General features: G+C 33.8%; 2 protein-coding genes across 2 annotated transcripts; both read left to right on the forward strand.

Moving 5' to 3' along the window:
- Positions 1-1,771: 1,771 nt before the first annotated feature.
- LOC140145725 (uncharacterized) lies at positions 1,772-6,844 on the forward strand. The gene is made up of 2 exons (XM_072167406.1): positions 1,772-2,339; positions 2,866-6,844. The coding sequence occupies exons 1-2, from the start codon at positions 1,772-1,774 to the stop codon at positions 5,334-5,336; spliced, it is 3,039 nt and encodes a 1,012-aa protein (XP_072023507.1). The 3' UTR covers positions 5,337-6,844.
- Positions 6,845-13,564: 6,720 nt separating this feature from the next.
- On the forward strand, positions 13,565-18,215 carry LOC140145729 (uncharacterized). Its single transcript, XM_072167410.1, has one exon. The coding sequence runs from the start codon at positions 13,606-13,608 to the stop codon at positions 17,416-17,418; it is 3,813 nt and encodes a 1,270-aa protein (XP_072023511.1). The 5' UTR covers positions 13,565-13,605; the 3' UTR covers positions 17,419-18,215.
- Positions 18,216-18,591: the final 376 nt, after the last annotated feature.

Raw genomic sequence — 18,591 nt, forward strand, 5'->3', positions numbered from 1 at the left:
TATCGTAGAGCAACAAAAGAGGTATCAAAATGCGCAGGAGAAAGCTGTGCTTTATACAAAAATAAGTTTTTACTATATATATTTCAGTTCCAGATTTATCTGACCATCTATAATCGTTTCGATACTTTCTGGGTTGTGTTTATTAAATTTATTGTTGATCATTTGGTGGAGCTGTTAGACAAAATATTTCACTGAAAACGATAACCCCTTTAAGAACATGTAATGTATAGAAATTAACAACTCATGAGTCAGAAATTTCCTTGAAATCACTTGTTTTGCCATTCACTGTCTGTGTTTAGTGAACTTCATAAATTGTACTGCTGAATGAAAAAGCCGAACATCGGGACTTTCCAGCATTACTATCACTGGATATAGACATATTATTTCATTCATACAGAAAATATGTTAAACCCATTAAAAACATTGTTCAATACGGAAATTAATACATGAATCATAATTTTCTTTGAAATCACTTACATTGTTGTATTTTGCTATTCACATGATTCACTATTATCTGTGATTAGTGAACTTCACAAATATTTGTACCTGCTGAATGAAAAGGCCACATATTGGAACTTTCTGTCATTACTAAATGATTATAGAAACTACAGTCATGAAAGGTGTCACACACTCTTTCTTCGACAGTATGAAAGAACTGTATGCATGAAACAATTTTGTTTCAACATTGAATCTCAACTCGGTGACGGTCACTGCATCGGGCGAGTAAAGTCAAAAGTTTGAGTATGGTACTAAGTCAAAGTTTCTACACAAACGCGAGTTGGAGTTGAAAGGCTGGCAAGAAAGGATATTGCTGTTGTATGCTACTTTACTAAATCTGAGGAGGGAGTACAAGTTTGCACACTGGATACAGTTGAACTGTTTGCGTGAAATTCAGTTCAATGTTTTGAGTAAAAAGATCAAAACATATGTACTGTTTCTATGTCATCAATTAAACTACTGAAAGTTCATTCCTACCTCAGAATTTTCAAATGGTTACTTCATCTTTCATTGATCAGCTAGAGTGAGTTGAGAAAGAAAGAGTTGTTGCTTTTTCATCAGGAAACTGGTGCTTGATTTCAAAGGTTACCATAGTTATAACACTAGCAGCCAGTTTGAATGGATTGTGTGTTTCACTGAATGAATGTAATACAACATCAAGATTTACATATTTGCAGAAATTATCCAATAAATGCATGGAGCCAATGATGATTTTGGAAGACATACTGTTTGTAAGATTGATTTGTCCAATATACAATCATATTGGAGTGAACACACCACCTCATCATCTGAATAAGTACTATAGGCATTGCATGAATGTTTAAAAAAGAGAGCTTTAAGCATAACAGAAATAACCTTGAAATCAATGATCCGATTATCTTACTTGTGATTCTGACAGTTTTCCATGATGGCACACATATTATATTCTTATGCTCTGTTTTCACTTGTGATGATCTGTTTTGATTTAACATCATCTGAAGTGACTGAAGCCAATGATACTGCAAGATTTCAAAATCAACATTACATTCTTTCGCGGAATGATACACTTACAATTAAGACAAATAATAACGAAACCTGCAACTCTCTGGTGTCCTCCTCTAATAACCATGGAATTACCGTGAATGTTCTGTGGATGCCCTCTTGGTCCATTTTAAACTACTTTACCCTGGAAGAATCGGGAGCAGAATGCTTGAATCAATCTTTTGGCTGGATTGGATTTACGGTGGTAAAACCATGCGTGATAGTTCTGAATTGTAGTACAATTCATATCAACATGCAAGTTTCAGCTACTTTAGAAATACAGGAGAGCAGTATAATTGCATCAAGAAACAACTTTGAATATACCAAATGGTTTAATACAGGTAACCTGCACGGATTTGAGAACTTCAAGTTCCACCAGTGTAAAAATGTTCATATCGTTGATGAGATATATCAGATGCCATTTAATGAAATTCGCTATGTCGCACTACAAGAGTTACACCCATCTCTCAATATAACATTAGAAGGTGATCCATTTTTCAGACCAGATGATCTACCTGGGTTTGACCTTGAGCTTCCAGATGGTGTACTTCTAGCTGAATTTCCAGAATGTCCTGATGACTGCTTCTGTACTCTGCATTTACAAATATTTGTTACTAACTGTCCGGATATGTATGTCAGCAAGAACATTCTATTAGTACACAAGTTTTCTGCTTTAATTCTCACAAACGCAACTGCAATGGACATCTCTGACAGACAACTCACTCACATTGAACCTCAATGCTTCCTCAATCGATCAGATGTTATCATTTTATTGTTGAGCCAGAATAAGATGACAGCAATCAGTCCTGGTATTTTTGAAGGTTTGGAAAATATTCATACACTGGACTTTTCTTTCAACCAAATCTCAAGTATAGAAGTTGGTTCGTTTTCACATTTGTACAAATTAAAGCAGTTACTGTTAAATGTAAATAAGTTAAAGTATATTTCACATAGTTGGTTAGATAGTTTAGTCAATGTACAGGTACTGTATTTAGGTGGAAATACTATTAAGGAAGTAGAACCAGATATATTTTCGCAAATGCAAATGTTAAAGGTCTTGTCTTTCCCTGATTGCCATTTAACTCAATTGGGAAACCTTCCAAATGAACTGTTGTTGTTGGACATGGCATCAAATTTTTTCTCAAGCTTTCCCACAAATCTGCCAAAGAATTTAACCCATTTATCCTTATATAACAACCATCTCTCATTTCTGTACCAAACAATAGTATACGATAAATCCACTTTGATATCGCTAGTCCTATCACACAATAATTTATCTGTCATTCCAAGTGACTTATTCAGTCATCTTTACACTTTTTCACCTTTACTTGGGTTCTAATACTTTAGAGAAAGTACAAATAGACCTTTTTGATCAATTAATGAAGTTGGAGATATTAGATCTATCTAACAACAGCATTGACTCATTAGAGTCAGGTGTATTCAGAGATTGTTATCACTTGAAAGAGGTGTATTTGTATGACAACAAACTTCAGGTGATTCAAAGTGACCTTTTCAATGGATTGACAAAGCTAGAGATATTAAGTCTGTATGAAAATGGTATTGAATCATTACCATCAGGTGTATTCAGAGATCTTCATCAATTGCAAGAGCTTTGGCTGTATGACAACAAACTCAAGGTGATTCAAAGTGACCTTTTCAATAGTTTGAAAAAGCTAGAGATATTAGACCTGAGTAACAACAATTACGAATCATTGCCATCAGGTGTATTCAGAGATCTTCACGAATTGCGATTACTTTACCTGTATGGCAACAATCTCAATGTGATACAAAGTGACCTTTTCAATAATTTGACAAAGCTAGAGTTATTAGCTCTGCATGAAAATAGCATTGAATTATTACCATCAGGTGTATTCAGAGATCTTAATCAATTACAAGAACTTTGGCTGTATTTGAACAAACTCAAAGTGATACAAAGTGACCTTTTCAATAGTTTGAAAAAGCTAGAGATATTAAGTTTGAATGAAAATAGCATTGAATCATTACCATCAGGTGTTTTATTCAGAGATCTTCATCAATTGCAAAAGCTTTTCCTAAATGGCAACAAACTCAAAGTGATTCAAAGTGACCTTTTCAATAGTTTGACAAAGTTAAAAGCACTAAGTCTGAAGGAAAATAACATTGCATCATTACCATCAGGTGTGTTTAGATATCTCCATCAGTTGCGACTATTTGACCTTAGTTGGAACAAACTAAACCTGTTACAAAGTGACCAATTCAAAAACTTGACAAGTTTAGAGGAATTAGCATTGAATAATAACATCATTGGATTATTACCTTCAGGTGTATTCAGAGATATGCAGTTATTAGAGAGATTAAATCTGAAATCCAATGAAATTGAATCATTGCCTGCTGCTCTTTTCAAAGACCTTAAAAGTTTAAAGGATCTCCATCTCCATCACAACAGGTTGACTGAAATACCAAGAGATGTTTTCCACCAATTTGATGGAATGCCTTTACAGGTATTAACTATCTATTCAAATAAACTGGTCAGGCTTTATCCATATCAGTTTGCAAATTTAACAGATTTGAAAGCTCTGGACCTTTCAAGTAATGAATTGAAACAAATTCACAGTAAAGCCTTGTCTGGTTTAACCAAATTGAAATATATAGACCTTTCATATAATAATCTAACAAAAATAACAAAAAACTCATTTGTGGGATTGACTCTGCAAAACAAAAGTTATATCAGAGTAGACAACCCATCCACATGCTGTTTTCTTGAAACATTAAGTCAGTCTCAATGTGTTCCAAGAAATAAGAAATCTCCTTACCTAACGTGTAAGCAGCTCCTCCCATCTACAGCAGTTAAATGTTGTACATGGATTTTTGGCTTTTGTGCTTTGTTTGCTAACATTGTGGTGTTCATTTGGGGGTGTGAAAAAATAATGTTTAAGTCAGTACATGAAAAGCAAGTGAAACAAGTTGTTTTTATCACCAATTTAGCTCTGGCAGACTTACTTATGGGTGTGTATTTAATAGTTATTGCATCTGTTGATCAATATTACAGTGAGTATTTTCCTTCATTTGCTAAACATTGGAGAAACAGTGCACTTTGCAAATTTGCAGGGTTTCTATCAGTCTTATCAAGTGAAGCATCCCTTCTCTTTCTAACCCTTATAGCTGTAGATAGACTTTGGGCATTTCGAAAAATCTTTGTAACACGCAAGCTATTTGGCAAATTGACACAAATATTGATGACAACAATTGTATGGTTTATTGCTTTTGCTTTAAGCATTGTAACTATTACCTTACAAGACGATAAGTTGTATCAATTTTCTGATGTGTGTATTGGGTTACCATTGGCTAAAACTAAAATATATGAGGATAACAATGAAAACATTACAGTATCATATGACTTTGACAGGCTAGATGACCATGGTCAGTTACAAATATTTACAGAAATTGGCTCAAAACTAGAAAACTATTTCTCAATTGGACTTTTCCTTGGGCTTAACTTCATGTTGTGTTTGTTGATTGCAATATGTTATATACTCCTATTTATGTATATTTGTAAATCAGGATTTGCCTTGCTCAAAACTGATTTGAAAATGGCCATTAAAATGGGCGCGGTTGCATTGACTGACCTCGTGTGTTGGCTCCCTATTGTTTCCTTGGGTATTCTAGCACAGGCTGGAGTAAGGGAACTTCCCCCTGAATTGTTTCCGTGGATCACAGCATTTATTTTACCAATTAATTCTGTAATTAATCCATTTCTGTATGCTACAGTAGATCGTGTATCAAATCATTTTGTAGATCGAATACGACCAAATTACAATGAAATGGAGACAATGTTGTAGTCCATTTCATTGATTTCATGTGTGTTTTATCAGCATGACTTACTCAAAAGATTGCTGTATTAAATGTGACTGGACACTACGAATCAGCCGTAAACTCTGCCCCCTGTCAATTTTGTTTTATTTCGTGTTTAGAAAATATATATCATAAGCTTTAAAATAGTATAATCATTTGACTTCAAACGATATCCAGAAGCGGGGTTATGGTTTGTTGAACTCTACTCCTTCAACAAAATGGTACCCTTTTCGGTTCTATATGTGTCTCTTTTTCCACTTTGCTGGTAGTAAAGTCATAATTGGTGGTCCTTTCAAATCATCCCCAAGTCAACGAGGTACAGGAATGTCCTCTCATTGTTAATTGTTGGTTATACATACCCAGCCAAAATACAATGCAATTGTAACGCACCACTTGAACAGGATTTAGCCAAAGCAAACAAAGACTAGAGCTATAATGATTTTATTTGTAGAAGATTATCCTCTTCAGCAATAGGATTATTGATTGGTTTAAACGCTATCAAATGAGAAACATGTCGTGCCTAATTGAGACACAGGATACGACTTGCGACACATTTTGCATATCTCAGAATACAATTTGCTGAGTTTACGGCTCATTCGTAGTGTCCACTCACAAATGTATATACAAAAAGTTCTGATGAAAATGGATACATTGCAAACTTTTATCACAGTCAATTTAAACTAAGTGAAAAAAAAATGCATAAGATGTCAAAATGAGGTGGTTTAGGTCAAAATGAGGCAGTTTATGTCAAAATGATGTGATTTATGTCAAAATGATATGATTTATGTCAAAATGAGATGATTTATGTTGAAATTAGGTGATTTATGTCAAAATGATCTGATTTATGTCAAAATGAGGTGATTTATGTCAAAATGATATGATTTATGTCAAAATGAGGTGATTTATGTCAAAATGAGGTGATTTATGTTGAAATGAGGTGATTTATATCAAAATGAAGTGATTTATGTCAAAATGAGGTGATTAATGTCAAAATTAGGTGATCTATGTCAAAATGAGGTGATTTATGTCAAAATGAGGTGATTTATGTCAAAATGAGATGATTTATGTCAAAATTAGGTGATTTATGTCAAAATTAGGTGATTTATGTCAAAATGAGATGATTTATGTCAAAATAAAGCAATTTATGTCAAAATGAGGTGTTTTATGTCAAAATGAAGTGATTTATGTCAAAATGAGGTGATTAATGTCAAAATTAGGTGATTTATGTCAAAATGAGGTGTTTTATGTCAAAATGAAGTGATTTATGTCAAAATGAGGTGATTTATGTCAAAATGAGATGATTTATGTCAAAATAAGGTGATTTATGTCAAAATTAGGTGGTTTATGTCAAAATTAGGTGATTTATGTTAAAATTAGGTGATTTGCTGTATGTCAAAATTAGGTGATTTAAATGTCAAAATGAAGTGATTTATGTCATAATGAAGTGTTTATGTCTAAATGGAAGTAATTGTGTCTAAATGAATTGATTATGTAAAAATGAAGTGATTTATGTCAAAATGAGATGATTAATGTCAAAATAAAGCAATTTATGTCAAAATTAGGTGTTTTATGTCAAAATGAAGTGAGTTATGTCAAAATGAGGTGATTTATGTTAAAATGAGATGATTTATGTCAAAATGAGGTGATTTATGTCAAAATGAGATGATTAATGTCAAAATAAAGCAATTTATGTCAAAATGAGGTGATTTATGTCAAAATGAGATGATTTATGTCAAAATGAGGTGATTTATGTCAAAATTAGGTGGTTTATGTCAAAATGAGATGATTTATGTCAAAATTAGGTATGAAAAGTATGCACATTTGAAAGTGGGTATAGTATCATTGTCATGGGTCAGCATATTAGTTCAAGTATTGTTTTATGAATTTAAAGATGATGTATACGCTGCAAAAAAAAAGCTGTTTAAACAAGTCAGTGAGTCATTTAAGTGCCAGGTTTAAAGGTTTAAACAACTTGTTATGTTGTTTAAACCTGACAACCCGAGTTGTTTCATAATATATTTTTGCTGTGTACAAAAGGCATGTTGATAAATATAATTATAAATATGAATGAATACAAATATGTATGTCTTGGAATAACAACCGTAAACACACACAGCTTATTGTAGTTTTCTAAGTTATAGACCCGGACCACACGAGTGTGTTTTTCCTGTCTATTATGATCGTGTCATAATCGTATTATAATATTAGTATCATGTTTCCGCTCAATGTTGTCGGCTTACTACAATCGTGTCATCATTCGCGAATGATGAAAATGTCCATCATCGTGCCGGTTGGTAGCATGATTGTGTCGTAATTGCCGACAAAATTACCTGTGTGTATGCATTTCGTCATTTTATTTATGTTTACTCAATGGACTACGTAATTGCGTGTGTATAACCAGAATATATTATGACAAGTAAGATGACGAGGTGCTAACCGTGTGGAAGCTCTCATCATTCATTTATCATAATCGTAATATATATTTTTTTGTCATTATGTCATAATTACCCAATTATGACATAATGACAAAAAAATATATACTAGTGTGGACTGGGCCATACAATGCCATGGGCTTCATTGGGCACGGTGAAGTTGGCTCGAGATTAGAGATGAGAGATTAGACATTAGTTATTACGTTGAATATTACACTTTCAATCGTTTTTCTGCATCGATCAAGGGTACTGGAGTCATTTGAGACCGTTTTTGAACTTTCAAAAATTTTGGCCCAAAAATTTCAAAATTTTTGAACTTCGTTAGTTGGGCGAATATCGACCTAATAACCACTTTTATGTATTGGGCAAGTGTTCTCGAGTATTTTTACACCATTTTTGGACATTAAAAAATTTTAGCCAAAAATTTCAAAATGTTTGAACTTCGTTGTATGGGTGAATTTCGACCTAAAAACGTATCGGTTAAGTGTTCTAAAACAACTATACATAACAGTTGTTTTAGGTCGAAATTTGGCCAGATAACGAAGATCCACAATTTTGAATATTTTTGCCAAAATTTTCGGATGTCCAAAAATAGTGTCAAAAAATTGTAGAAGACTTAACCTATACATACATGTAAGAGTTGTTTTAGGTCAAAATGCATCCAAATAAAGGGATTTCAAAAACTTTATATTCAACATAATGAATTATTCAATTGCGAATGTCTAATCTCCAATCTCGAGCCAACTTCACCACGCTCTTCATTGTGCTTGAAGAGTTTGTGGTATAAGTGAGAGATAATGAGAAACTTGACCTTTTATTTTGTATTCTAATAAAGTTGGGGAAAAAAAGATTGTTTATTGGTTGTGTTGTACCAAATACTACCTTCTTATATAATGGATTACATTTTAATTCTTGTAGTCCAACATGGTCTAATTAAAGCTTTAAAATATTCTTCAGCAAATTTTGGGAGGATTATGTACGTCCTTGTATTTTCTCCTGTGCCAACCTCCTATACACCAATATGTCTGGCATATTATAGATTTTAATATCTAAGTTTTATTCCATCTTTTAATCATGTAATTTAGTTGACTTTCTACATTTTGAAGTTATGCTTAAAGGAGTATTTCGTGATCCTAGCATCCTCTTTTTATGACATTTTTCAGTACATACATGTATCCACGAAAAAAGCATATTCCCAAAATTTCAGTTGATTCCAATTTTGCATTTGCGAGTTATGCATGATTATGTGTATTACACTGCTCCATAGACAATACGTTGTAATTTCGCGATATCTTGCTAAACGAATTAATCTGCAAGAAATATTTTGTACATAAACATTATGTAGCCAGAGTATTCCAGTGATATAAAAATCTCAACTTTTTTTAAAAAAAGTGGGGGGATGAGGCTGTGGATCACGAAATGCCCTTTTAAATATTGCCATCACCACAATTTCATTACATTTACATGTATATGTTTTTACTCAGTATATTATCATTTTGAATAGTTTGTTATTGCCAAGTTGCTTTGAATTGAACATGTATGAAGTACTATTTTGGAAGACAATGCTTGTCACTAAAGCTGTGTAAAAATAATAATAAAAATAAATAAAAAATAATAAAACTATTCTTGTTTGTTTTGTTTTCACTTTTCATACACTGTGATTAAATTTTCTGCCATCACATAGATTCTTTGATACACTGATAAGAGGAAAAGATCTCTTCAATAATATTGAAGAGAAATATTATTTTGTATCCAATCCTGCATCTAGGGTCCCCAATATTGATCAATCAAATTGATTCTGTATTGGATATTATTTTTGTGGGACTTAAGAGCACAATCAGACATATCAAATTGCATTCTGAATACAAAGAATGTCTTTCTGATATCAAATAATTTTGATTTTTTTTTTAAATTCGCGATATAATACAAATTTTATGACAAATCATTAAAATTTGATATTTCATATTGAAGATATACATTTTTCCCCAAAAGACCTAATTTTTTTTTGTCTTTTTGGGAAACAAATCCATATTCAATACTAAAGGTCAAATTTTTCAATTGATCGTCAGCTTTTCATCCCAGGTACATACACTTTAGTACATATCATTAGATTTATAAAGTTTATACTGTTAATAATATCAAAAATATCAATTTTTTTAATCATTTGCCATAAAATGTGTATTGATATCAGAAGAACATTCTTTGTATTCAGAATGCAATTTCGATATATCAGGTCCCACTAAAATTACTGTGCAAATGTGGGTGACCGTTCCCTTGAACCATTGTGCAATATAAGGAAATTAAAATGTGAATTGGAATTCCTCTTGAAATCACCTGTTTTGTCATTTACTATTATCTGTGATTAGTGAACCTTGCAAATTTGTATCTGCAAAATGAAAAGGAAAAACATTGGGACTTTCCACATATACTATGTCGGAGATAGACAAATGATTTTATGCAGAAAAACTATGATATCCCTTTAAAGCATTGTGCAATATAAGGATATTAAAACATGAATTGGAATTCCCCTTGAAATCACCTGTTTTGTCAGACACTGTTATCTGCGATTAGTGAGCCTTGCAAATTATACCTACTGATGAAAAGGCAAAACATTGGGTCTTTCCAGCGTTACTAAAATATTGGTATGAAACACAGACTCTTCTATTGTATGTATAGGAACTGTAGAAAATAAATTAATAAAACCCAATTTTGTTCAACATTGAATCTCAACTGGTGGTGTTGTAAGCTCAGACGTGTATAGACATAATAGAGACAACTGCACCCAGTTGGATGCGTTCTAATGGAACTTACATTATGTAAGTCAAAGTTTCTATACCGTACCAACTAGAATTGGAGTTGAAATGCTGTGAAAGGACATTGCTGTTGTGCAAACCTGTATGCTGAATGCTGATACTATACTCTAAATTCAAGGAGGAAGTACATTTTGCAAACTGGATAAGGGGGAACTGTTATCGTGAAATTCACTTTATGTTTTGAGAAAGGAGATCAAAACATAGCTACCATTTCTCTATAACATTGTTTTTAAACTGAAAAAGAAATTGTTGCTTTTTCCATAACCAAACTCATGCGCGGATTTAGAGGGGGGCACAGCCGGCCCGTGCCCCCCCTTTTGGCGGATCCCAAAAAATAAAAAAAGAAGAAAAGAAAGAGAAGAGAAGGAGGAAAGAAAGAGGAAAGAAAAGAAAGGAGAAAAGAAAAGAAAGAAAAAAGAAAACGGAACAACGTAAAAAGAAAGAAAGAGAATCTTGGGGCCTATAGCCTAATAAATCTGTAGAGAGTATCATACACCGGGGGGGCACTCTCCAGGCGCGGATTCAGCCCCCCTCTCAAAAAAAAAAAGAAAAAAAGAAAAGAGAGAAAAGAGAAAGAGGAAAAAGGAGAAAAGAGAAGAAAAAAAGGAGAAGGGGAAAAGTTAGATTGCACGTAATTAGTAGGCCCATGCCAAATAAACCGCACAGTAGCTCACAGTCTGGTCTATCAAAAGTAGGCCCTATAATACTAACGGGAATACTAGTTAGGTCGGATTCTTTTAGGCAGTACTTGTTGATTTCTGATTGCCCGTCGATGATGCAGGGCCCGTCACATTTTGTCACCAAAGTCAGTATTAATACGGACTCCATGCTGACTTCGATCCATGCATGCTTTAAATTGCGAATCTCCGAGTCTTAGGCCTAGGGCCTCTTAAAGTGTCAGTGTAACATTTTACAAATTGAGTTCGGGCCCTGTTTTGTTTTAAAAGCAATGATATACTCTGTATATGTATAGTGTAAAACAGATGCACCAAATGGCTTCAATTGGACCTTCTGACCTTCACTTTGCAAAATTTCCAAATTTCGGAGGGGGAACATCAGACACCCCCTGCCTATATAAACAACTGCCCGTTTTCAGCTTCTGTATTTCACACCCAGCACTCTGAATTTATACAATAACAGTGAAAAAAGGTGGCTTCAATTGGCCTGTCATTTCTCAAATTTTATATTTTCGGCTTTTTTTCAAACTCAAATTTTACACCATAATAGTGCCAAAATGGTCCACCAAATGGCTTCAATTAGGTTTTTATTTTGCAAATGTTTCTCATTTCTGAGGGGGCATCCCCCTCAGACACCCCCCCATATTGCGCAACGTTATGGGTACATAGGTATCAATCAATAATTTTACAAAAGAGGTCAAAATTTGTCCACGAATGGCTTCAATTGGGCGTCTTTTTGCAAATTTTAGGCTTTTTCAAACTAAAATTTTACACAATAATGTTGACAAAATGGTCCACCAAATGGCTTCACTTGGGTCTTCATTTTCCAAAAGTTTCTCACTTCTGAGACACCCCCCTGCGTCGCGCAAGCGCTCCGGGATGCACGCTTCGCGTCCATTGCTTACATTTCATGTTTATTTTAAGGAGTGTGCCCCCCCTTTCTCGAAATCCTGTATCCGCCCCTGACCAAACTAGTATTGATTTGCCAGGTTACCATGGTTACAACACTCAGGTACATTTGAATGGATTATGTGGTTATGGATCAATGCAATGCCGCATCAAGATTAACACACTTGCAGAAATTATCCAACAAATGCATAGAACCGCTGTCAATTTTTTAACATGTGCTATTCCTAAAGTGAAGTCATTAAATGTGTTTTTGCTGGAAGTGATGCGTGGAATTCAAATAATCAAACATACTATCAGATTGGAGTGAACACATCTCATCATCTTGTTACGAGTCGTACTTGACTCAAGGCCAAAATCACCTTTTACCCGAACTCACACGAATGCACAACACAAATACACTGTTTGATTAAGCTAACATAATCTAAATCTTTAATAATGAAAATAGAGTATGCTTGGTACATTATAACAACAATTACAATAAAATCACTCAGTTTTATACTATAGGTACTTAACCAGCGGTCTTCTTGTTGGTGATTCTAGAGTTCTTGCAATGTTCTGGACGACTGATGTAATATATCCTTATTCACTTGTCCTGCGAAAATCAGCGATGTCCATAGTACACTTGCATTTATAAATCCTTGCGTATAAAATCCTCATACTGAAAATGATGATGCTTCCTCCAATCTCCTTTGCGCTGCTATCTCCACGAATGTATCTCCTTGCGCTGCTTTCTCCAAAAATGGTGTTTCTTTCACCAATCACTCTTTTCCAGGGAACAGGTTTCTTTAACACAGCTCCGCTGTTTTTTGACAGATTTTTGGCCTTCACAAACCCAGCAAACTCCAGCAATTTGACAGAAGAACTTTTAATCCTTTGATGAGGAAGAGCACTTTTGTGTGCTCGCTGTCTTCTTCGTTGCTGTATTAAAATTAGCTCAATTATTGGCTATATAAACTGGTTAAAATGTACTTCTTTTTTTTGAAGCACGAAGACCATCACACACATGTGGAGTTTTCAATCTCCCATGGCATTCTGTAAAGTCCCAACAAAAGCCTCCAGCTTTTTATATCAGTACTCATGCAAAATTCCCATCATCTATTAATAAACCATTACTTCAATCACATTTTCACAACATTGCTGCAATCTTGGGATTTCCCAAGATTAATTATACACATTCACATTACATCACTTCCTGGGGTTTTCCTGATGGTGCAATAATGAACTGGGGCTTTCCAAGTTCCAAACATAGATCTGACTTTGTTTACAATAATTTGGGGAATTCCAAAATACAAGGGGTTTCCCATCTCATGAAATACTTTCAGCTTGTAAACAAAGTTAAATAATTAAATTAAATCAAATTACTCAGGGCACATCACAATCTGAATAGAGCTGAGAAACTTGTGAAGCATTGCATGAATCTTCTTTATGATTTTCAAGATGGCACACAGATTGTATTCGTATCTTTTCTTGTTTTCACTTGTGATGATCTGTTTTGATTTAGCATCATCTGAAGTGGGTGAAGCCAGTGATGCTGTCAGATGTCATAATCAACATTTCATTCTTTCGCGGAATGATACATTTACAATCCAAACGTATAGGAATGAAACCTGTGACTTTGTGGTGTCCTCCTCTAATAACCATGGAATTACTGTGAATTTTCTTTGGATGCCATCTTGGTCCATTTTTGATGACATGTACTTTACCATGGAAGAATCAGGAGCAGAATGCTTGAATCGATCTTATGGATGGATTGGATTTACGGCAGCAGAACCATGCGCAATAGTTCTTAATTGTAGTACAATTCGCATCAACATGCGTGTTTCATCAACTTTGGAAATACAGGAGAGCAGTATGATTATATCCACAAAAAACAACTTTGAATATGTCAAATGGTTTGATACAGGTAACCTTCATACATTTGAGAACTTCAAGTTCCACCAGTGTAAAAATGTTCATGTCATTGATGAGATTTATCAGATGTCATATAATGAAATTCGCTATGTCACACTACAAGAGTTACACCCGTCTCTCAAGATAACATTAGAAGGTGATCCATTTTTCAGACCAGATGATCTACCTGGATTTGACCTTGACCTTCCAGATGATGTACTTCTAGCTGAATTTCCAGAATGTCCTAATGACTGCTTCTGTACCCTGCATTTCAAAATATTTGTTATTGACTGTTCAGATAATGTCGGCAAGAACATTCTTTTAGTAGGCAGATCTCCTGCTTTGATTTTCATAAACTCAACTGCAATAGACCTCTCTGACAGGCAACTCACTCACATTGAACCCCAATGCTTCCTCAATCTATCAGATGTTATCATTTTATTGTTAAGCCGGAATAAGATGACACAAATAATTGGACCTGGTATTTTCGAAGGTTTAGAAAACATTCATACACTGGACTTGTCTTTCAACCAAATCTCAAGTATAGAAATTGGTTCGTTTTTACATTTGTACAAATTGAAACGATTACTGTTAAATCTAAATAAGTTAAAGTATGTTTCACATAGTTGGTTAGATGGTTTAGTCAATGTACATGTACTGCATTTAGGTGGAAATATTATTAAGGAAGTAGAAAAAGATATATTTTTACAGATGAGAATGTTAAAGGTCTTGTATTTCCCTGATTGCCATTTATATCAAATAGGAAACCTTCCAAATGAATTGTTGTTGTTGGATGTTGCATCAAATATTTTCTCAATCTTTCCTGCAAGTCTGCCAAAGAATTTAACCCATTTATCCTTAGATAACAACCATCTCTCCTTTCTGAACCAAACAATATTATACGATAAATCCACATTGATATCACTAGTCCTATCATACAATAATTTATCTGTCATTCCAAATGACTTATTCAGCCATCTTTACTCTTTAAAACATCTTTACTTGGGTGCTAACAACATCAACTCACTACAGTCAGGTATATTCAGAAATTGTTATCAATTGCAAGGGGTGTGGTTGTATGATAACAAACTTAGCATGATTGAAAGTGAGCTTTTCAATGGATTGACAAAGCTAGAGATATTAAATATGCATAATAATAGCATTGAATCATTACCATCAGGTATATTCAGAGATCTTCATCATTTGCAAGAACTTTGGCTGTATGGCAGCAAACTCAATGTGATACAAAGTGACCTCTTCACCAGTTTGACAAAGCTAGAGAAATTAATTCTGTATACAAATAGCATTGAATCATTACCATCAGGTGTATTCAGAGATCTTAATCAATTGCAACAGCTTTGGCTGAATGGTAACAAACTCAATGTGATACAAAGTGACCTCTTCACCAGTTTGACAAAGCTAGAGAAATTAATTCTGTATAAAAATAGCATTGAATCATTACCATCAGGTGTATTCAGAGATCTTAATCAATTACGAGAGCTTTATCTGCATTGGAACAAAATCAATGTGGTACAAAATAACCTTTTCAATAGTTTGATAAAGCTAGAGATATTAACTCTGAGTAACAATGATATTGAATCATTACCATCAGGTGTATTCGGAGAGCTTCATCAATTGCGAGAACTTTATCTGCATTGGAACAAACTCAATGTGATACAAAGTGACCTTTTCAATAATTTGATAAAGCTAGAGATATTAAGTCTGAGTAACAATGATATTGATTCATTGCCATCAGGTATATTCAGAGATCTTCATCAATTGCGAGAACTTACGCTGTATGGGAACAAACTCAATGTGATACAAAGTAACCTTTTCAATAGTTTGATAAAGCTAGAGATGTTAAGTCTGAGTGAAAATAATATTGAATCATTACCATCAGGTGTATTCGGAGAGTTTCATCAATTGCGAGAACTTAACCTGTATGGCAACAAACACAATGTGATACAAAGTAACCTTTTCAATAATTTGATAAAGCTAGAGATGTTAAGTCTGAGTAACAATAGCATTGAATCATTACCATCAGGAGTATTCGGAGAGCTTCATCAATTGCGAGAACTTAAGTTGAATGGGAACAAACTCAATGTGATACAAAGTAACCTTTTCAATAGTTTGATAAAGTTACAGATGTTAAGTCTGAGTAAAAATAATATTGAATCATTGCCATCGGGTGTATTCGGAGATCTTCACCAATTGCGAACACTTTACCTGTATGGCAACAAACTCCATGTGATACAAAGTGATCTTTTCACTAATTTGATAAAGCTAGAGATATTAAGTCTGAGTAACAATACCATTGAATCATTACCATCAGGTGTATTCAGAGATCTTCATCAATTGCAAGAGCTTTGGCTAATTGGCAACAAACTCAACATGATTCAAAGTGACCTTTTCAATAGTTTGACAAAGTTAGAAAAATTAAGTCTGAGTAACAATATCATTGAATCATTGCCATCAAGTGTATTCAGAGATCTCCATCAATTGCGAGAACTTTCCCTTGATTGGAACAAACTAAACATGTTACAAAGTGACCTATTCAAAAATTTGACAAAGTTAGAGGTATTAAGATTGAATAATAATAACATTGGATCATTACCTTCTGGTGTATTCAGAGATATGCAGTTTTTATACAGATTAAGTGTGAATAACAATGAAATTGAGTCATTGCCCTCTGCTCTTTTTAAAGACCTTAAAAGCTTAAAAGGTCTCCATCTCTATGGAAATAGGTTGACTGAAATACCAAGAGATGTTTTCCACCAATTAAATGGAATGCCTTTAGAGCTATTAACTATCGCTTCAAACAAACTGGTCAGACTTTATCCATATCAGTTTGCAAATTTGACAGATTTGGTAGTTCTGGACCTTCAAGATAATGAATTGAAACAAATTCATAATAAAGCACTGTTTGGTTTAACCAAATTGAAATTTATAGACCTTTCATATAATAACCTAAAAGAAATAACAGAAAACTCCTTTGTGGGATTGACTCTGCAAAACAAAAGTTATATCAAAGTTGACAACCCATCCACATGCTGTTTTCTTGAAACATTAAGTCAGTCTCAGTGTGCTCCAAGAAATAAGAAATCTCCTTACCTAACATGCAAGCAGCTCCTCCCATCTACAGCAGTTAAATGTTGCACATGGATTTTTGGCTTTTGTGCTTTGTTTGCTAACATTGTGGTGTTCATTTGGGGATGTGAAAAAATGAAGTCCAAATCTACAGATGAAAAGCAAGTAAAGCAAGTTGTTTTTATTACTAATTTAGCTCTGGCAGACTTACTTTATGGGTGTGTATTTGTTAGTTATTGCATCTGTGGATCAATATTATAGTGAGTATTTTCCTTCATTTGCTGAACATTGGAGAAATAGTGTACTTTGCAAAATTGCAGGATTTCTGTCAGTCTTATCAAGTGAAGCATCCCTCTTCTTTCCATCACTTATAGCTGTAGATAGACTTTGGGCATTTCGAAAAATCTTCGTAACACGCAAGCTATTTGGCAAATTGACACAAATATTGATGACAACAATTGTATGGTTTATTGCTTTTGCTTTAAGTATTGTAACTATTACCTTACAAGACGATAAGTTGTATCAATTTTCTGATGTGTGTATTGGGTTACCATTGGCTAAAACTAAAATATATGAGGATAACAATGAAAACATTACAGTATCATATGACTTTGACAGGCCAGATGATCATGGTCAGTTACAAACATTTACAAAAATTGGCTCAAAACTAGAAAACTATTTCTCAATTGGACTTTTCCTTGGGCTTAACTTCCTGTTGTGTTTGTTGATTGCAATATGTTATATACTCTTATTTATGTATATTTGTAAATCAGGATTTGCCTTGCTCAAAACTGATTTGAAAATGGCCATTAAAATGGGCGCGGTCGCATTGACTGACCTCATGTGTTGGCTCCCTATTGTTTCCTTGGGTATTCTAGCACAGACGGGAGTAAAGGAACTCCCTCCTGAATTGTTTCCATGGATCACAGCATTCATTTTACCAATTAATTCTGTACTTAATCCATTTCTGTATGCTACTGTAGATCGTGTATCAAATCATTTTGTAGACCGAATACGACCAAATTGTTACAATGAAATGGAGACAATGTTGTAGTCCATTTCATATTTGTTTTATCAGCATGATTTAACCAGAAGATTGCTGTATTTTATGTATGTATACACAAAATGTTCTGATGAAAATGGAAACATTGCAAACTTTTGTGACAGTCAAGGAGACATAAATAAGTGTACTACAAGTACATGTACAATGTATATCTGTATTTCAGATAAAAATAACTGATATAAAACATTGAATGAGATGTCCAAATGAGATACTTTATGTCAAAATGAGGTGATTTATGTAAATTTAAGGATTCCTTGTCTTTATAGATGTGAAGTGGTTTCTAACATTAATGATGTGTGATGTGGAAAAAAAAAGTGTGCGGGTATATATCAGTGATATGGGTCCAAATGTTCAAATATTGTTTTATGAAA

The sequence above is a fragment of the Amphiura filiformis genome, unplaced genomic scaffold (genome assembly GCF_039555335.1).
Source record: "Amphiura filiformis unplaced genomic scaffold, Afil_fr2py scaffold_596, whole genome shotgun sequence".
Lineage (NCBI taxonomy): Eukaryota > Metazoa > Echinodermata > Ophiuroidea > Amphilepidida > Amphiuridae > Amphiura > Amphiura filiformis.